Below are 22,351 nucleotides of genomic sequence, written 5' to 3'. Positions count from 1 at the left end.
TATACAGTCAAAAGTCTTTAATCCGGACGTCCATAATCTGGAATGATCTATAATCCTGACCTCAAAGCTACAAACTTTCTGCACATGCATAAACGCATAATACCTTTACGCATGCGCATTTAATGTATAACGGACGGTATAAGCTAAGCTAAAATTTTCTATTTCAGTTAATGTTACAGATTGTGTTGTTCCTTAATCTTCTAATTGGATGCAGCTTATTATTTTTTGCAGACTGTTAGAGCAATTTTACAAAAGTAAGCTTGAACTTTTGATTATGTCAAAAAGAATTTCCAATTCTGGTGCTGCCGAAGAATCTACAAAGCGAAAGCATATTTCGATGTCCATCAAACAAAAAGTGGAATTGCTGCAAAAAATGGATAAAGGCATGAAGAAAGTGACAGAGGGGTGATTTGTTTCTCTAACCATTCCGAAACCTATTTATCAATTTAAGGCTGCTCTGTGTGTGGGGGGGGGGGACGTTGCGACGCGCAATGAACTGGAAGTTGATCTGTCAGCACTATCCTTATCTTCAGGGCACATGTTTTTATTTTATTCGGCTTATAATTCCTTACTAAATGTAGTATTTCATCTCGTTGTACTCAGTCTTTGATATGATTTAAATCAAATTCCTCGTCATTATAAATATCACAAATACACATCAAATAGTTTTCTGATTCCAATTTTCTAATTTTGACAATGCGTAATGTCTGCTTTACGCATGCGCGCATTAAAAGAAATGTTTAATAAATAAAACAAATAAATATTAAGCTTTTTTTTGTAAATTTTGATACCCTTTAGATCATAATTGCTCTTTATTTCATAAGTTACGATTTCATATTTTTAATTTTATAATTTCTGCATGCCATCTTACCAGATTTAAACTGATGATCTATAATCTGGAAACGCCGATAATCCGGAATTGCCGAAGTCCCGACGAGTCTGGATTAAAGACTTTTGACTGTATTTAAAATCAACAATCTTCTCTCCAAATCTTACAATATACTTCCTTCTATGTGTTTGTTAATTTACTTCATCAGAAATTTTAAGATTGGTAACATTGGCAATAAACTATGTTTAAAGAAAATGGGTTATAAATTTAATAGAATGCGAAAGAGAAAATTATACAATCAATTAATTTGTGCAGATAATGAAATTTTTGGCTTTTTTTCCCCTGTAATCCTAGAGCAAGTCTTAACAATATCTCCCTCCCTTTTCTTTGCTTATAATTACGGCACAGTAATTCAGCTGAGTTTAGTGAAAAATATCATTTGAACTAAATACAGATTAGAATTATTTTCATGTAAAAAAGTAAATACGTAAGCAATTTTAAATCAAAGGCAAGAAATATATTGTTGCTAAATGTCTCGTCTAGAAATGCATATCCTTTTTCTTAGATCTGAAGTCTCCCATTAGATTGCAAAGAGATCCCACGATGTTCTATGTATAATTATCAGGGATAGAAAGAAATTTCCATTCATACACAACATAAATAAAGTATTTAAAAACTAAAATTACAGTCTAATGTTTAAAAAAGTTTAAAGTTAATATTATAAATATTAGTTAAAAAGAAACTGCAATCCGATCTCGATACGTAGATTTCAGTTTAAAGCCTTTGAAAGATTTTTAAACTAAGATGGTCATTAGTTTTAAGAAATATTCCTTAAAATATATATCTAGATCATAAAAACTTTAAAATTAGCTTTCAAAGTGGTACACATAAAAGTTACCCTTTTCATTACTAAAAACACAGCTATGTATTTATTTCACTTGTTCATTTGTGTAGCAATAAATATTTTCAAGTGGCATTACTTATTACTTTGCCATCCCCCCATAAAAATCCATATAATGTACACAAATTACTGAAAAATAATTTTTAACTGCAATTTCAGATTACCAAATTCAAATGAATCACTCTCACCAATTTAAAAAAAAATATGAAATTTTCAGATTGCAATCTGGAAAAAACTAAAAAATGCTCTGGAAAATTAGTAAAAAAAATAACTATTAAATTTTTGAATACTTGGCAAAATCTTTAAATATTTACAAAATATAAAATTTAAAAGTTGTAACTTAATTTTTATATGCTGGTTCCAATTAAATGCCTAAAACAACTTTAAGTTAAACCGGCAGCACGCACATCCTAATATTAGCGCGAGAACGCGCGTTGGGTCGAATAGGCCCGTGTGCACTTTTTTAAATTCATGCAACTTATTATTGAACCAGTAATATATTTTTTATACTACAATTCAGAAAAATTAAGAAGTTATATATTTGAATATAATGAATTAATATTTAGAAAAATCTTGTTAAATCCTTACATTGCATATAACGTTGAATAAGATAACAGAATAAGGTAAGATAATTGAATGAGGTAACTAAATTAATGAATTAATGCATTTAAATTTTCAATACTGAAAAAATACTTGGATATGAAGCTACAAACATAACACTGGTATAAATTTATTTGCACACAATACGGAGCTATGTTGCAACTCGACTCTTGCTGAGATCCGATGGCTGAGTGAAGTCATTTCGAACTCTGAACTCTCGCTTAGAGATCACGAGAACTCGGAACTGAGAGGTCGCACACTGCGTCGTGCGAACATTTAAACTTTTCGTCATGTAAATATTCTGTAACTGTTTGCATCTTCATTAAATAGGTTTGTGTAAAGAAAGTATTTATCATTTGTGGATTATCCCTTTCAAGATTTTGCAGATATTCACAGAGGAACTTCAGCCCTATGGCAGAACCCATTAGAACAAGGTAAGCAGTTTTGTTTTACCTTGATTAATTAGAAGTAACAATAAAGATATAAATATAATTATTGTGGCGCCATAACGTGGGGCCATTGGGTTGAATTTGAACTGAAGTTTAATAGATTTTGCTTAAAGCAAAAACATGGATTTAGAAAAATTAAAAAAGAAACGATCTGCTATAAGAGCAGTAGTTACGAGGCTGATAAATAAGATAGAAACAGAAATTGCTAATGAGGGGGGATAAAAATGTAACTGAAGAAACGGTTGCTCAGTTAATTAGTAAAGAAGAAGAATTAATCTTAGCGGATAATGATATTGAAGCTTTAATTGATGTAACAAATTTACAAGATGAAATAATGTTTAGAGAAGAGTATAAAAGTAAAATTATTATTTGGAAATTATGCGCGAAAAGATATTTAGATACTAATTCACATAGCGCTAATTCTACTTCATGTGAAAATGTCACTGAATCGCAGAACAAAATTCAACTCCCAAAATTGGCACTGGAAACATTTTCAGGAAAGGATGTGTGCAGTTGGCCCAGGTTTTAGGCACGATTTGAGACAGCTGTACACAAAAACGAAAGCCTACATGCGGTAGATAAATTTAACTATTTAAAGTCAATTCTTACTTCCGATGCAGAAACTGCAATACAAGGGTTAACGTTAACCGCAGAGAATTACGAAAAGACTGTGAAAATATTAAAAGATCGCTTCGGACGCAAAGAACTAATAATAGATACCCACATGAACAATTTATTAACTCTGACTCCGGTTAAAAGGTCTTGCGATGTGACAGCACTTCGAAAATTATATGATCATTGTGAAGTACAAATTAGAGGATTAGAATCATGTAATATTTTACCGGATTCGTACAGTACCTTATTGTATCCGATATTAATAAAGGTAATTCCGAATGATTTAGCACTAGAATTTAATAGGAAATATGAAGATGATAATCAGACAAAAATTACGAATTTGCTCAATTTTCTAAGAAAAGAAATAGAAAGTCGAGAACGTACAGGATTTTTAGTTAAGCCAACAGATTCTGAAGTCACTGAAAAGAAATCCCATTTTGAAAATAAGCGGCAGTTTCGAGAACGTTTTCGAGACAGCGAAAGAAATCGGGATTATAATAAGGGTAGAATTCCTTCAGCGGCAGCGTTATCACTATCTAATAGCTGTTTATTCTGTTCTGAAAATCATACGTCAGAATCATGTCAAAAAACTGTGCCAGAGAAAAGGAAGCATTAAAGTGAAGTGGAATTTGTTTTGTGTGTTTCAAAAGATACCATTTAGCGAGGACGTGCAAATCGAAACTAACTTGTGGTATTTGCAATCGGCGGCATCATACATTGATACACTCTGACGAAACGAATGCGTCAGATGAGAGTCCCGTTCAAGGGTCAGTAGTCTCTTCTGTTTCCGATTGCGCAACAGCAAATAACTCATTTCTTCTGCCAGCACGAGCTGAAATTATAAACACAGGCAATTGGCGCCAGCAAAGCGTTCGCTTGTTGTTTGATTTAGGATTGCAGTGAACATTTATTAGAGAAGACATCTGTAAGAAATTTAAACTTCCCGTTATTGGAGAAGAAAAAATAAAAATATTCTTTTTCGGTTGCATGACGTCTGAAGCGCAGAACGTTAAAAAACCAGGCTCATTTTGCGTAATATCGAAGAATTTTGCGTCATATCAAAGAATCGATATGAAATCAAAACAGAAGCTTTAATTATTCCTGTCATTAATGGATCACATATTCATTCCCCTAAAATGAAATAGTTAATCTTATTAAAAAACATAATGGGGACAAACCGTCGAAAATTTCTTTGCTAATAGGAGCGAATTTTTATTGGAAAATAGTTACGGGTAAGGTTCACAGACTGTCTAATTCCTAATAGCGGTTGAAACAAAATTGGGTTGGACCATTAATGGAACAAAAAAGGCTAACGGAATTTTATCAAGTAATGTGAATACTATGAAGGTTGTGGTTCATAATAATAAAGATACACAGAAGGAATCACTGTCTAGTTTGCTGAAGAATCTCTGGGAGCACGATTCTATGGGGATAAATTACGATTTGGATAAGGAACTCGAATTAGAAGATAATTTAGTTTTCGATAATTTTAAAAGATCTGTTAAATTTGAAAACAATCGTTATATTGTTCGCCTTCCCTGGAATCATAATTCAAATGAGCTTGGAGATAATCTGGAGATTACTAAAATTAGATTTAAGAGTTTAAGTTGTAGATTTCAGAATAATCAACAGTTCTATGACAGATATCGCAAAGTAATAAGTACTTAAAAGAAGATATCGCCGAAGAGACTAACACTGAAATTGGACCTAAAAAGTATTTTATGCCACATCAAGCCATTATAAGAGAAAAGGAAACTACAAAACTCCGTGTGGTTTTTGACGCTTCATCACATGCAGAGAATTGTTTGTCATTAAATGACTGTTTACATTCGGGTCCCAAGATGTGTCTAGACATACTGGAATTGCTCCTTAAGTTCCATCAAAATCGAATTGCATTTACAGCTGACATCGAACAAGCATTCTTGCAGATTTCTCTTGCTAAGGAAAACAGAAACACAGTCAAGTTTCTATGAAACGATGGTGAATTAAATGGAACCAAAACAAAAGCTCTTCGTATGACAAGGGTAATTTTTGGAGCAACATCTAGTAAGTTTCTTCTCAGAGCAACTCTTAATGTACACGCTGACAAATACAAGTCGCAGTATCCAAACGTATTTTCCATGCTAACTGAAAATATGTATGTTGATGACTTAATCGCTGGAGAATCAGAAGCATTCGAGGAATTGGAACATATTAAACGCATACTGAAAGAAGGTGGATTTAACATGCGGAAGTGGAAAACGAACGAAACAATTTTACAAAGGGTATGGAATGAAGAGGCTTTTTCACAGAGATACATATGGAATAGGTCAAATGATACATTTTTGATAGAAATTGAAGATTTGGTAAAAGATGCCAAAAGGATAGATAACATACCCACTAAAAGGGAAATCTTGAGATTTGTAGGATGTTTCTTTGATCCACTGGGGTTTTTAAATCCATACACCATTCGAGCTAGGATTTTATTGCAAGATTTATGGGAACAAAAGATAGCATGGGTCACTGAAATACCAGAAAATCTCAGAAAGAATTGGCAAAACTGGTGTGATGAATTAGCTCATATTTCTAGTTTGGAAATACCAAGATATCAGTTTGCAGGTGCTGGGAAAAGGGATATAAAGGATGGTCTACAGTTACACTGTTTCACAGATTCGAGTCAGAAGGCCTATGGGGCTGTTTTGCATTTTCGTTATTCGAAAAATGGAGTCATTCATATAAGTTTCATTACATCAAAATCACGAATAGAACCTTTGAAAAAATTATCACTTCCCAGATTGGAATTGATGGGTGCTTTGATAGGCTCCCACTTGTCAAAATATATCCTAAAGAAACTTTGAGACATTGATTTAATTGTATATATGTGGACTGATTCTAGTATAACGTTACACTGGATTCGAAATGATGTAAAAAGGTGGAAGGCATTCGTTCAAAACAGAGTGAAGGAAATACAGAAGAATTCAGATGTCTTGAACTGGAGATATATGCCTGGTGAACATAATCCAGCTGATTTGCTAACTAGAGGTGAAAATGTCAAATATCTGAAGCAGAATAGCATATGGTGGGAAGGGCCCACATGGTTGAAAGAAGAAATGGAACACTGGCCAAAACCGAATTTATGTCCCACAAAGAACATTGAAGATTCCAACAAGGAACTAAGAAAAACATCTAAGGAAGTTTTCGTAAATTTGTGTGTTACCAAACCTTCCGAAGACTTATTTAAAACCCAAAATTACAGCAATTTACACCGAATTTACCGAATTACTGCGTGTTGCTTTAGGTTCATCAACAATGTTAAAAATACCTCGAAATTATCAGGATGTTTGTAGGTTACCGAATTGGAAATGGCAGAAACTTATTGGATCAAACGTGTTCAGGAACGAAATTTCACAAATGAAATACGGCATTGAAGAACAACGAGGATTTAAGTTCAGAATCAAAACTGAAGTCCCTCAGTCCATTTTTAGACGAAAGTGATGTAATTCGTGTTGGAGGACAATTAGAAAATTCAAATTTGGATTACACACAAGCACATCCAATGGTGTTGCCCAACAAAGATCATTTGACTGATCTAATTATTCTTCACAGTCATCAGGTGGTAGGGCACGGAGGAATAGCACATACTTTAAATCAGATAAGAGATAAATTTTGGTTGCTGAAGGCTCGTCGAAAAATTAAAAGTGTTCTGTACAATTGCAATGTCTGTAAAATATTTCAAACTAAATCTGTCATGCAAGATATGGCACCTCTCCCACCAGACAGATGCCGAGAAGCTTTTCCGTTTGAAAACTCCTGGATAGATTACGCGAGTCCAGTATATGTCAAAAGTGGAAGAGAATTATCCAAGACATATGTTTTACTGTTTACTTGTGCTGTAACTAGAGCCGTGCATTTAGAACTTACAGCTGACCTTTCCACAGAAAACTTTTTGCTTGCATTTAGACGGTTCATAGCAAGAAGAGGTTTGTGCCGAATAGTGTATACCGATAACGTCAAAACCTTTAAAAGAGCGAAAAAAGAATTACAGCTATTTAACGAGGTGATGAAAAGCAATAAAGTTCAAGATGAGTTCTCTAAACAAGGAATCAAATGGAAATTTATAGTTGAGAGGGCGGCATGGTGGGGAGGCTTTTGGGAGCGTATGGTTCAGTCTCTGAAAGCTGTTCTCAAGAGAATCTTAGGCAAATCCTTCTTGACATTCAGGGAATTAGAGACAGTCATAACAGAAGTGGAAGCTATATTGAACTCCAGACCTTTAACATTTACGTACTCGGATCCAGGAAAGCCAGAATCTTTGACCCCTGGTCACTTCTTAATAGGAAGACGATTACTATCATTGCCACAAGGAAGTTCTAAATTAACTTCAACAAAGGAGAGTCAGTCTTGCAGGTCGATCAACAGATACTGGTAGAAAGAATCTGGCGAAAATGGAGGCAAGATTATTTGATTAATTTAAAATCTGCTCATCATTCCAAACTGGTGAGAAAACAGGAACCTGTTTGAAGAAAGGAACTATTGTATTAGTGCATGAAGATAAAATTCCACGGCTGATGTGGAAGATGGGCATCATAATGGAAGTCTTTCCTGGAAGAGATGGCAAGGTGATAGCCTGTGCTGTCCACTTGCCCAATGGACATACGATTAAAAGACCAGTGCAACTACTATATCCAGTGGAGCTGGAATGTAATAAGGACAATTACAGCAATTGTCCTTCCGGGCGGGAGGATGCTGCAACTCAACTCTTGCTGATCCAATGGCTGAGTGACATCATCTTGAACTCTGAACTCTCTCAGTTAGAGATCACGAGAACTCGGAACTGAGAAGTTTTTCATTATGTAAATATTCTGTAACCATTTGCGTCTTTATTAAATGGGTTTGTGTAAAGAAAGTATTTATCATTTGTGGATTATCCCCTTCAAGATTTTGCAGATATTCGCACAGGAACTTCAGCCCTATGGCCCTGGCAGAACCCATTAGAACAAGGTAAGCAGTTTTGTTTTACCTTGATTAATTAGTTAGAAGTAATGATAACGATATAAAAAATAATAAGCTATGCTCACGGCAAACATTTTTTTTTTTTTTCATTTTGAGCATGAAGTTTTAGATTTTCTGTCCTTCACAGCGGGACATAACGGCATCTTTTCCTTGCAGCAGCTTTTAATTTTTTACAAGAGTCCTCAACTTATTCAGGCTGTGTTCTGTTTAATTCCATTCGCAAACTCCTGGAAATATTATGTTGGTTTCTTTTGTTTTCAGAGTGCTCCTTTAGAAGTTCTAACACAAGATCATTACAAAAAAAGCCTCCTTTTAAGGTACTTGCCTTCAGGTTTATTGGTTGACAGTAACAGGACTCGAGCGTTGATAACAGCTGTATTTAACATACTAAAAAATACAACCATTGGCCATTTGCTGCTAATCCTAGCTATAGAATATAAAGACAATATTTTGTCTACTACATCCACTGCACCTTTCGTCAGGTTATAAAAAGTAATAATTTCAGGTTTTTTGGCATCAGCAGATGAAGGACCTATAGCATTATGCGTAGTTGATAATAAAAGCACACATTTATTCTTTTTTGGAGTATATGACATTAAAGCCATATGTTTCTGAAATTCGAAAAAAATTGAATGCAATTCTCGTTTTCTGCAGCAAGTGAATTCTTTCGGTATTTCTCTTTTATTTTTCCTTACTGTTCCAATAAGAGTAATTTTTTTAACCTAGAAAGTCTTTAGCTAGACCAACAATTGTACACCAGTTGTCAACAGTGAGGTTTCTTCCCGTGTTGAAAATAGGTGCAACAAGTCTCATAACATCTTTGTTCACACTGTTTTCCAGTTTGTAGAGACCTTCAGGTTGTATCTCTGCATATATTTCTAAATTCCAGGTATAAAAGGTCCGTGAATCCACTAGAGCAAACATTTTAGTTTCGTACTTTGCAGGCTTACTGGGAATATATTGCCTGAAAGGACATCTGCCTCTAAAAGGTTCTAATTTTTCATCGAGGGCGACGTACTCACCAAGCCTGTATAACTTCTTACAGTTATTTACAAATAAATCAAACACAGATCTTACAAGAGCAAATTTATCAAGTTCTTTCCTTTTCATACAATCCCTAACATCATTGAATATTAGACAACGTAACAGAAATCTCTTATAAGACATAGTCTAGTGGAATATTTCCAGTCCTGTGCCATCAGTGGCCCAAATATCTTTCACATTAATGTGGGAAGATTTATGTAATCCACAGAGGTAAAGAAGACATATTAAGGCTTTTATTTTTATTAAATTAGTTTTTTTTTTTTCAGTCACGGTATCTTTGAAAATTATCTGCAATCTTGTCCATGTAAATGTTCGTGCAATCAACAATGTACTCTAATATGGTATTGTCAAACAGTAATAACCAAGAGCCCGTAGGGCACGATATAGTTCTCACATCACCAACATTTACTGGCGATTTAGTGATAATATTATGCAAAAGTATTCTTATATTTAGTTTTGGCTTTTGTTATTACATTTTGTAATCCCATCTTTCCCAGTATAAAATTCGCCTAAACTGGATGCATCTATTTCTCATCTGAATCAAACTCTTCTTCCGATGAAGTTTCATGAGCACTAAACTGCTCTTCATCCATACTTTCTTCATCATCATCTCCATTTATTAATTCTTCACCTGTTGATATTTAGGCAAGTTTGCGGAAGCTGTTTCATGCATCTTTTATCGGGTTGCAGGGAAAGTTCTGTCCTATTTTAAATAGGCAGGTGATTTTTCTTGTAAATAAAAAAAAAATCTGGCTAGTGAGTCAATCATATTTTTTTTTTTTTTTTGTTTTTTTTTTTTTTTGTTTTTTTAGCTGCTGTATAATATAAAAGATGCCCTTTTTTACGGTTCATTATTTACTTGTAATATTTAAAGGGAAAAGCATGTCTGTAGATAAAGTGCATTTACAACACTGCATTTTATATGAATTCCAAAAAGGAAGCAATGCATCTGTTGCATGTAAAAATTTATGTGCGGTATTTGGAAAAGATATTGTAAATGTTCGTACTTATCAAAGATGGTTTAGCAAATTTCGTTCCGGGGACCTGAGCCTCAAAGAAAGTGTTCGATCTGGATGACCATCCAAGATCAATAATGATGTTTTGCGATCCATGTTGGAAAATAATCCACATTTAACAAGTCGAGAAATTGCAGAAGAGTTTGGCATTCATCATACAACTGTTGGAGATCACATTAAATCTCTTGGGTTTGTGTTAAAGCAAAGTGTTTGGGTTCCACATGAATTAACGGAAAAGAATTTGTCTGATCGTGTAAGAATATGTTCATCACATCTGATTAGACACAATGTGGAGCCGTTTTTGGACAGGCTGGTTACTGGAGATGAAAAGTGGATTCTTTACGAGAATATTAAAAGAAAAAAATCTTACTGCAAACCAGGAACATCATCAGCAACAGTTCCAAAACCAAGTATCCATCAATGAAAAGTACTGCTTTGTTTGTGGTGGGACAGGAAAGGTCCAGTGTATTACGAGTTGCTGAAACAGGGAAAAAACATCAACGCGGATCTGTACTGCAATCAGCTGGATAAATTGAATGCAGCTATCAAAGAAAAAAGGCCAGTATTAGCGTCCAGAAAAGGAATAGTGTTCCATCACGATAATGGTCGCCCGCATACTGCAGTGGTGACACTACAAAAACTGAATGCGTTAGGATGGGAAATCCTTAGTCACCCCCTGTATTCACCTGACATTGCACCCTCTGATTATTACCTGTTCAGATCTCTGCAAAATTATCTAACGGGAAAAAAATTCAAGTCTTTTGAAAGTGTTTCTAAGGCAGTTGCTGACTATTTTAACTCCATGCATGAGAACTTCTACAAAACAGGAATTTACAGGTTACCTGGAAGATGGCAACAGGTTGTAACAAATAACAGAGCATATATAATTGATTAATATTAAACACATATTTTTATAAATGAATTCAAATATTTTCTTTAAAATACGACAGAACTTTCCCTCCAACCCAATAAATTCTTATACAAGTGTTATTAAAAAAAAAAAAAAAAAACAAATGTGAGAATGCGCGTTGGGTCTTTCAGGCTCGGAGATGCAGTTAGCTAAAGACGGCTAAAGAAATATGACTTCCTATACAATGGATAGAGGGTGACCTTGGAAGCAGGTACTGGTAGACTCAACCATTTTCACAAAAGGGAAGAGGTTTCGCAACCCCTTGAATGCTTGCCCGGGCCTGTAAGACCTAATCCTCGCAGGTTAAACATTGATAATTAGTCTACATGTTTAAGAAATAATGAGCAATTTCAGATATAAAATCATACACTTAAAAGTAGCTATTAAAATTAACAATTACAATTTTTAAAAATGCCAACTGATTGGGGGGGGGCAAGCGCTTGCCAATGCATTATTTCATACTAAGTTATCACCATCTGAAGATTTATAAACTTAATTAAAAAAATATTTAAAACATTACTGTGCATTTATTTCACTGGATCGCTTATGAATGAGGTTTACAATAAATATTTCTCTTCATAGCTTTCTATTTTGAAAAGAATGAATTCATGAAATGAAAACAGTAAACAAAACGAAGAGATTTTTTTCATGGAAAGTAAAGCTGTTATTTGAACATTGATGAAATTTAACTTTTTATTTTTTAAGGTACCTTAGGGGGGGAAGATGGAATGTAATGCTGATACCAGACATGCTGAAGAGAATTTTACTTTAACAATTTTATTATTATTCTTTTTATAAATGAAAAAAAGTTTAAATTAATAATAAGTTTAAATAATTTTTAAAAAGTTTTATCAAATTAGTAAAATTCTTTGCTATTATTATTTCTAATTTTTTAGTTATTACCTGAACATTTATACATAACTTTAAACTTTGACATACATCTAATAGCTATAAAGAGAGCAGCTCATCATAATTAAACAAATTTAACATACATTAATAAAAATTGCGAAATTAAAAGCATGCAATAAATACCTCAGTTTTGCTATCTATGTGAACAGTTTTAGGAGCAGCCTTATCAAGGAACTTGTTATGGAGGCGAATGTTAGCAAACGTTCCACGGGCCATAACTTCATCATTACCTCTTCGAGCACCATATGAATTGAATTCCCTGGGTGTTAAGCTAAAAACAAACCCATTATATATATGTCAATAATCCCAATTAATTGTTGGTTATCAAAGTACATAAAATTAATAAATTTTAAATGCATAAATATTCTATTGTCTATTCCCTATTTATTCTTTGAAAAAGCCTAATAAAATTCACACGGCAAGGATGTTTCTTCAATTTTGACTTCTTACATAAATCTGCACCATATTTATAATGAATTCTTATAATGCAAATTTATAAATGAAATATAAAAACAGCAAATACCACTATGATAGTGAAGCTCACAGTGGTAATGAATTGAGCTAAAACAATGAATATCCTTCATGCACTTCCACATGGACTGCTTACTATGACGGGAAAAAATAAATTTTGCTCAGATGATGAAAAGAAAACAATTTCTTTGAAAATCAAAAACATGAGATTTGTAAGTTTTCAATTGAAAATGTCTGATAATCTGAATATAACTTTTTATGAGATGAAACTACAAAGGGAGAATTTTTAAGCGATAATTATTATTTTATTCATGCTTATAAATATGAAAATGAGGCAAAACAAGCATTCTTACCCATGGCTGGCAAGATAACGTGCAGCTGGACTGCTTCGGGATATGCTCCCTGCTGGTGATATGTGGTCAGTAGTAACAGAATCTCCAAGGTACAGAAGAACATGAGCATTCTTAATACTTCTTATTTGTGGAAGCTCTAGAGTCTAGAAAATTTTAAATCTACATTGATTATTTTAAATATGACGTATTCTCCCCAAAATATAATAATAACAAAATAAAAATACACATACACTGTGAATCAACTGATTCAATAACACAAAATAACTCTTAGCTGATTATATATTTTCAATGAGATTTAATCAACAATCCTACCTATAAGATCTGTCAAAACAAAAACATTTCTTAAAGCTTTGTATGTTTTCAGTGCATATCTTATCATGAAACATGCTAATTAACATGAATAATTTAACAATATGCTATATGAATAAAATATAAGTATTATGTTTGGAAACTTGCTTTTAAGTAAAAATGCTCTACAGGTAGTATCACTGCAGATAACAACAGTAAAGAATGGAATTTCAATAAAAATGCTCTAAAAGACTTGGATCTCAAATATTTCTACACTGACATCTGATATAATAGAATTAAGTATAACTGTACAGTCAGAAATTAAAATTACTTTAGAAATTTAGTACAGTCAGGAATTAAAATTTACTTTCATAATCAAGGAATATGTATGAAAGAATGAAAGTTTAACTATTTTAATTAAATTTCAATTTTGTTATTTTTTCACTAGTCTGCATAATGATGAGTCCCTTTCACCTGTTTCTGCAAATGAGAATATAAAATGATAAGCATTCATTCTTTCTAAATTTGTCAGTGTAAGAAAACATAACACATATGAAAATAAGCATTTATATAGCCATAAGTCCCCCCCCCGGGAGGCAAAATAAAGCATTTTGCTTTGCAGTGTTCTATTTTATAAAACTTGTCAAAGAGAGAGATATTATTTTGTAAAAGCATTCCTCCGCCTTTTCATTAACTTTGTCAGTGGATTTTTCAAATGATTTTTGAGAAATAAAAAATAAAAAAAAATAAAAAAAAATATTAGGTCAGTTTTTTAAACCAATATTTTTAATTTTACAATGAACTTTTTGTAGTAATACTGGGCTTTTTAAAGATTAGGAAACAAATTTGCTACATTTCAAACAGAACAAGAATTAAACAGAAGATAACTTATGTTATTTTAAAGATTTTTCATTACAAACACTGAAGCTTTTTTATGCAAAACACTGAAATGTAATGGTGCTGCTTACTTATACGTAAAACCATTTAATTATCCGATCTATGATCTATAAGATCCTATAATGTTTTTTATTTAGCTTTGATTTTTAACAAAAATAGCCTTATAAAATCAAGAAAAATCTGAAAAAGCATACTCTTATGAAAATCTGTCTTTTCTACCTCTGAATTTTCTTCTTTCACAACTTTTCTATGACTTGCCTGATGTCTCAGGCATTTTAATGCTGAACAAAGTAACGCTTAGTACATAGCCTTTGAGGCATACCAACATAAGCTATTGATGTGAAGACCTTGGAGAATCTGCCATCTCCATGCCTTATTGTAGGCCTTTTCTCCATCAAAAAACACTGAGGGTAGATTGTTTCTTTTGCAAAGTCTTTGTTTATAGATGGAAGTTTGCAAAAGGAGCATATTATCAATAGTTGCTCTACCTTTAAAGAAATTATTTTGATATGCGGAATAAGGGCCATGGGCCTGCAGTTTGATGGATTTTTCAAATCTTTCCCTGGCTTAGGTTACATAACTGACAAAAGCTTTCTTCCATACACTAGGAAAGTTATACTCTTTCCACACTTGATTATACAAAATGAAAAGGGGCAATCAGTGACTTACAGGAGAGTTTTCCCTATTTTGTAACTGATGCCATCTGGACCAGGAAAGACCTATGCATCTGTAACAAAGCTCTCCTTAATTCAAGCAGGGTGAATCTGCTATTATAAAGCTCAGCTGGCAGAGGTGAACTTAGTGGCAATTTTTTCAGCACGTCGCTTAGCAGAAAGAAATGATGGCAAGTAACTGTGGCAATTAAAAATAGCTGCAAATGTTTCCCCAAGAAGATTTGCAATTTCTTTCACAGTACTGAATGCATGGCCATCTTTTCCAGGATGAAAAGTGGGTGGTCTTTGTACATTCCACGTGCTTTTCTAACACTTTCCCATACTCAATGGGCACTGAAGATTTTATTCCAGACACACAGGATACAGGAATCCTTCTTACTCTGCCATTGTATTTTTCTTGCATTTTCTTTGGCATTTTTGAAGTTGTATTTGCTTTGGTTATAATGGTTGACATAAAGGAATATCTTCCAAAACATTCCCATGTTTTTCTCTACTCTCTTAGGGTTTCTTGGCTGATGTTAAAGGTATAGACAGGCCCCTGATGACAATAGGTGCAAGGTCGTGCGGCGCATGACAGTGCCAAGTCAAAAAGGTGCCGGACAATCATTAAAACAAGCAATTCGTCTCACTCAGGAAAATTCTTGTCTTGTTTGAATGCTCCTCTGGGAGTTAACTCAGGTAAGACTTGGGAAGCTACTGATTAATCACTAAGCAACTGTACCTAGGCACTCTCAGCCATGGGTGTTTAAAATCGGCCACGGGTGTTGTTTCCACAGGACTGGAGTCATTGTTAGTGATGGTTGTTTCAAGCCTGGCAGGGACCATATGGCGTTCATGTCCATTTCGTTGGTTGTGATTGGGCTATATAGTCAGATATTCATGGTTGTCCAGGGCGAAACACCCCCGTCGGTGGAGAGGCGAATTCAGCAAACCTTTAAAACCACTTGAGGTTTCCAGTGGGGGCCTGCAGCCATATTCATATCCTTCCTTGATTTCCTCCTGGAGAAGCCTAAAGCCAACATCTGTATACCACGATGAAGTGTTAACAAGCTGGATTGAGGGCCCAGTCTGTATGACAGTATTAAGTTCTGCTGTCCGGCGGGTTTGGGGCCTCTGATGATGGCAGATGTTTTTACCATCTCTCTAGAACAGGGACGTACGTGGAATGTGAGTTGCTAAGTATTCCTGTCGACTCAGCTTAGCTCGTCGGCTCGACAGACAGGTTAGTGGCCTCTTGCATCGCCTCTAGGGGTTGGAGCATTTAACTGTCTTAAGGCAGACTCAAGCTTGCCAGATCTGAATGCCCCTTCCTCCTAGCGCACTGTCTTATCTGACCGAAAGTTATAACCAGGGCAGGAGTTCATCTCTGGTGTTCCCTTCTGTTTTATTTGAACGTGAAAATACGTGATGCTGATTTGTATGTAAGGGTAGATGTATTCAACAAGTTGCTTAATTCTTATTTTGTGTCTACTGTCTTTTTTGTGTTTTTTTTAGACTGCTTGTTGTTATTTTATTCTACATAAAAAAGGTATGTGTAGTTACATATTATATCAAACTTAGGTTAGCTTTTTAATTCAGAAAAGTGGGTGGTCATTTGAGCATAATTATGTGAAAAAAATTTTTACATGAACCATTTGTTTATTAAACTAAAAATTACTAGCTTTCGAAAAGAAAGGATTAACATATTTATGGGGTACCACTGAATTTAAAATATACCTATTTGAGATTTGAAGAAGTAAAAATATACAAAGTATTCTGAAATCAAAAATTGGCCATTTTCTGATTTTTAGCTTATATGGAAAACCAAAGGAAAATGTTTTGTTATTTCATTATGTCGTAAATACATACTTTAAATTTGATTTATTTACTTTAATGAACAAAAGAATACTACTACTTCTTTGAATTATTTGGTTTTGATCTACTAGTTCATATATTTTCCAAGCAATGGTTTAAGATATACTTAGTTTTTCAAAAGGTAAAATATTTCAAACAGTAACTTTCCGAGTGTTTTTAAGAAGTGTTTAACTCAATAGTTCTTATAATAGTTATTTTTTTACTTTTATTTTTACTTCCGCTTTTTCTGTTTTCATCTTTCCCCACATGTTGGAACAAAAACAGAAAAACTCAGAGCATCAGAATGCAATGAAGAAAAAGAAAGTGAGAGGAAGACTTAATAAACCAGAAATTTTACATTACTCTCTTTTCTCAAAACCCAGGGAATACCCAAGCTGATGCTACTAGCACTAGTTGTCCATCAACATCATCAAAAACGAAAGAGTTAAAAGGGATTAGTTGCTAAATTCTGCTAAAAATCTTCTGTTTATTGTTTTTGTTGCAAAATTTTTAACAGTTTCAGCAATGTAAAATTAAGTAGTTCTGAATTTAACAACTGGAACCACTTAAATGAGCACTTTATACTTCATGAAAAAAATAAAATGCATTTCTGGAATTTACATTTTTGGTCCAATTTCTTAGAACGATTATGAAAGAATCAACCTGTTGATTCAGAATTTCAAAATTTACTAAAAAAAAAAAAAAAAAAAAAAAAAAAAAAAAAAAACTAAGCATTGGTGCAATGTTATTGAAAGAATTATCTATATGCCATTCAGTTTTTAGCCAAACAAAATTTTGCCTTGCATGGGTCCAGTAACAAGTTATTCAAAAGAAATAATAATTTTTCAAATTGTATAGAATTAATCACAAAATTTGACCCTATCATGAATGATTATATAATGAGGCAGATTTTTTTTTTAGTTTGAATTTTATTAATACGAGGGCCATCCAGGAAGTAGATTACGTTTCCGTCTGTGTCCGCTAGGGGCGGGGCTAGCGCGGCCATCTTGGGGTCAGAGCGTTGCGCAGCTCAGTCTGCATCTAGCCGTGCTAGTGAGAGGTTCGTGCTGTGCTCCGTTCAGATACTGTGACGGTTTGAAATGTCTGCGTTAATTGAAAATCCCGCGAGCTGCGAGGTGCGCTCAGTAATAATGTTTCTGACTGCAAAAAACTGTAAACCGATAGAAATCTATCGGCAGCTTCGTGAAGTGTATGGGGACAACATTATCACTGAAGGTGGAGTGCGTCAGTGGGTCATAAGATTTCAAAATGGCCGAACCAATGTTCATGACGAAGATCGAAGTGGGAGACCCAGCATAGTGACCGCCGAACTTCTCGAAAAAGTCGATGCTAAAGTCCGTGAAAATCGAAATTTCACAATAACGGAACTTTCTTTGAGTTTTCCACAAATTTCGCGAAGTTTGTTGCACGAAATCATCAGCGAAAAGCTTGGTTACCACAAGTTTTGTGCAAGATGGATTCCAAAAATCTTGACAGAGGACCACAAAAATCAGCGAATGGCTGCAGCGTTGAACTTTTTGGACGCTTACCATAAGGATGGTGACTCTTTACTCGATCGCATCGTTACTGGTGACGAAACATGGGTGAAACATGTGAACTGTGAAACGAAATTGCAATCAATGCAGTGGGGGCACACAAGTTCTCCCCAAAAACCCAAGAAATGCATGCAAACAATGTCGGCAAGGAAGATGATGGCGACTGTTTTTTGGGACAGAAAAGGTGTAATTTTGGTGGACTTCCTGGAAAGAGGCACTACAATAAACTCTCAAAGGTATTGCCAAACTCTCCAAAAACTCAGAAGAGCAATTCAAAACAAGCGCAGAGGAATGTTGAGCTCTAAGATCTTGTTGATTCACGACAACGCCCGGCCCCACACGGCAAATGTCACTCGTAAAGTTCTTGAATCTTTTAAGTGGGAGTTGTTTCCTCATCCGCCGTACAGTCCCGACCTGGCACCGAGCGACTTCCACCTATTCCCAGCAATGAAGAAGTGGCTGGCTATGCAGCGTTTTGATGACGACGCACAGCTGCAAGAAGAGGTAACGAAGTGGTTGAAGGCGCAGGCGGCCGAATTTTTCGACGAAGGAATTTCCAAGCTCGTACATCGCTACGATAAATGCCTTAATTTGTATTGTGACTATGTAGAAAAGTAGTATTTGAGTGTGGCTTTCATCTGTATATAATAAAATTTGTTTCCTATACTTTGTTTATTTTTTTATTCCAAAACGTAATCTACTTTCTGGATAGCCCTCGTATATAAAGATATATTAATAAAATTCAAACTAAAAAAAAATCTGCTTCATTAACCTTGAAGATAAAATTCAAAATAAAACAACTAACTTATTAGGGGATAATATAAAGCAAATTATTTTAAGTAAGGTCATTTCTATTTTACTTGATTGTAACCCCAGATGTCAGCCACCAAGAGCAGATATTAATTTGTATGAGGTATCTTAATTTAAAAAATACAGACGTGAGTATTGAAGAACGGTTTCTAGTATTTTGTGTTTTAACAGATACCACCGGTGAAGGAAAAACAACATTCTTAGTAAAGACTTTAGGGGAAAATAAGTTTAGATATTAGTAATTTACGTGGCCAAGAACACGGCAATAGGTCAAATATGAGAGGTAAACAGTTTTCGAATAATTAAGCTCAAATCGTTGCTTTTCTGAATTAAAAATTTAACCTAAGTTTAACATAATATGTAATTGCACCTTCCTTTTTTATGTAGAAAAACAACAACAACAGGCAATCACAAAAGATAAATGTTGCATAAATTAGTACCATTGCAAAAGTAGACACAAAATAAGGACTAAGCAATTTGTCGATCATGTCCAAGGCGCCGGCTTGTACCCTTACATACGCATCTGCATCACGTATTTTCGTTTACATATATTTATGAGATCAACTCAACTTATGTCAAAAACTGTAAAAGCATTAACTGATAAAAATCAAAGCAATATAAATAGTATAGATTTTATGAATGAACTGCAGTTTTTGCAAATTTCTAGAGGAATTTCAACATTACTGCCAGTTGAAATTCTAAGCTATATCATTGTCAACAACACAGCGGTGTGCAAAAATTTATCTCCCTAGATATCAGGCCCACACCATTTTTTGTCCCTTTGTAATACCAGTTTGAACCTTGTTGTAAACTATGCTGCGAATAACAATTTATTCTGTGCAAACTTTTTAGATATCTAAATTAATTTGTTTTTAATTTTAACATAATAAGTATATTTGGTAGCTAATGCATTTAGTATATTATTACGCTTCACCTGCAGTGTCACGTTTTTATAATATGTAGTTGTTGATTAATGCTCACTTGTCTCCTCATGGCAAGGAGTGCAAGATACACCTTCGTTGGCAGGCATATTTTGCCAGTGTGATTTAACTCAGATCGTCCTCAATATTGATGGAGAGCATCCTAGGATAATGGGTCTGAGCGTATCCCACCCCTCTTCCCCTACCATCAACCTTGCGAGAGGACTTTCGCTTCGCATATTTAGAATGCCTCCATGCCACATGGACACTAAACATTTACAAACATCCATGCCTTCTCCGAGATTCGAACCCAGGCCCTTCGGCACTGCAATCAGCAACGCTAAACATTCTACCAGTTGGGCAGCTTTTTATAACATAAATGTATGTATAATTCTCCAATAAATATGTTTGTTTGAGTGTGGGTTTGCATATTTAGACACAATTTTGCACAAAATGTTTGCATATTAAGACAAATTAAAAGATAAAATGTAATTTTTGGGGTTTTTTTATATTATTATGTTAATAATGCTTCATTTTAAATGTTAACCATAGCAATGTCCCTTTAATATTGTCACTGCATAAAGGCGCTCGCTAGACATTTGCATGACGGCGCCGATTAGGCTTGGCACGGATCTCGATATAGAAGCTGTAGCTGCTTCAATAATATCTCAGTAATGACTTTCGCTAATTCATCAACAGGCACACTGTTCATATATTCTTCTACAAGATCCGTAAGAAAGGCGAAAAGTTCTCAGCCTGCTTTATCAAATATAACATGTGAGAGTCTTAAAGACAAGATTCATTCCTTCTCTTAGAAAAGATACAAATATATGAAAATGATCACTGTTGTAAGGATAATTTTCACCACTAGGTGTGCAGAAGAGAATAGAAATGGTAAGATAAATAGCATGAAAGGTCCTTATAAGGCCTGTGGAAACAGGTACCTTGTCCTTTATTGATGAGACAAAGACAATGATTGTCAATCATTTGTTCAATTTGTCTATCTAGAGGATTCTTATCACTACTTTCCCAAAGTCAACTACATCTGTTAAAGCCTTCAATAATAATAAAGGCACTGGCAGCTGCTCCATCAAGTCATTCAAGTCTCTCTGATTGCTAACTTCAGATATATGGAATAAACAGAAACTAATATTTTATATTAGCCTGTATAGCAATGGCTTGAAGGGATGTTGCTAACAGAAGGACAGTCAACAGATAGTTATGGGAGATGAGAAGGTCTACTTCCCTACAGACATGTGCATCAACAATATTGTCCTTTCTCATAGAAATCCTAAGCCCAGCTTTGCAATCGGCTCTGACAAACATTACCTGCAAAGTGAAGCCTACTGATCAACAGACATTGATCATGCTCTTGATATTCAAGACTCTCGTGGGAACCACAACAATTCCATAAAATAAGGGAGGCTATTATGAATGTTTATTTCACTCATACTGCTTCTTTGTCAGCCACGGAAAGGAACACTCTGGAAGTTCCAGTCTCCCTTCAACTTCAAACTTCATAGCAACACACTCAGCCAATATTTTCCAGAGAGCTGTGACTTTCTTTGACTTCAGGGTTTAACATTCTAACAACTAGTCTTTTTTGTTATAATAACTGGTTTTCCTTGGTTGTATTGTTAATATTTACTAATCTTAAGACACAATAACACGCCGAATAAATACTAATTCAGAAATCAAACAACAAAAACATTATTTCCTATCTTGTTCATTTGCGGTTTTGCAGCTGAAGATGGTGGTTCGGTAAAACCATCGAAACTAGTCCTGTGAAAACTTTGTAAATATAATGCTGATTTTTGTTGTTTGATTTCTGAATTAGTATTTACTAATCTATTATTAGTTGCAGTAGTTTCTGTTGGTTTGCTTTTATTTGTGTCTTCTGAATTATTAGTTCCTTTTCTGCATTAAATGATCATATTGTTTACACTTCTACTGATTTAACAGACTTTGCAGCAGCATCAGCATACAAGACTTTCAAATGTGGCTGTATAACTAACTATAATTCTCCTAGATTCTGCATATGTTTTCAATCCTTTTAAGACCTGCACTTCTTTCTCAGCATTCCAACTAGGACATGAATGAGAAAATGCTAAGTGCTCCCCCTTCTAATTGACATATAGTGGCACAGCTTTGCAATTATCACTGTCGTGGCCCTCCATGGAGCAGTGCACATACGTGAGCTCACACTGATAAGAAATTTTTGAGTGGCAAAAGCACTGACATTGAAAATCACACAATTGATTGAAGATGTACAATCTCACACAGC

At 34.4% G+C, this 22,351-nt stretch overlaps 1 protein-coding gene across 3 annotated transcripts in view; it reads right to left on the bottom strand.

Moving 5' to 3' along the window:
- LOC118190728 (cytoplasmic aconitate hydratase-like) overlaps positions 1-22,351 on the bottom strand; it is a 165,097-nt gene that overhangs the window by 65,239 nt on the left and 77,507 nt on the right. For all 3 annotated transcript variants that reach the window (XM_035361492.2, XM_035361491.2, XM_035361493.2), the window contains 2 exons: positions 13,090-13,232; positions 12,389-12,536 (listed from right to left, as the gene is read on the bottom strand). In XM_035361492.2, coding sequence (XP_035217383.1) covers positions 12,389-12,536; positions 13,090-13,232 — 291 coding nt within the window. The remainder of the gene's footprint in view (positions 1-12,388; positions 12,537-13,089; positions 13,233-22,351) is intronic.

This window comes from Stegodyphus dumicola, chromosome 12, assembly GCF_044657685.1.
Source record: "Stegodyphus dumicola isolate Sdum_Otavi_A_Nest chromosome 12, ASM4465768v1".
Lineage (NCBI taxonomy): Eukaryota > Metazoa > Arthropoda > Arachnida > Araneae > Eresidae > Stegodyphus > Stegodyphus dumicola.
Note: the sequence above shows the minus strand (reverse complement) of the source record. Positions and strands in the feature narration are given on the sequence as shown.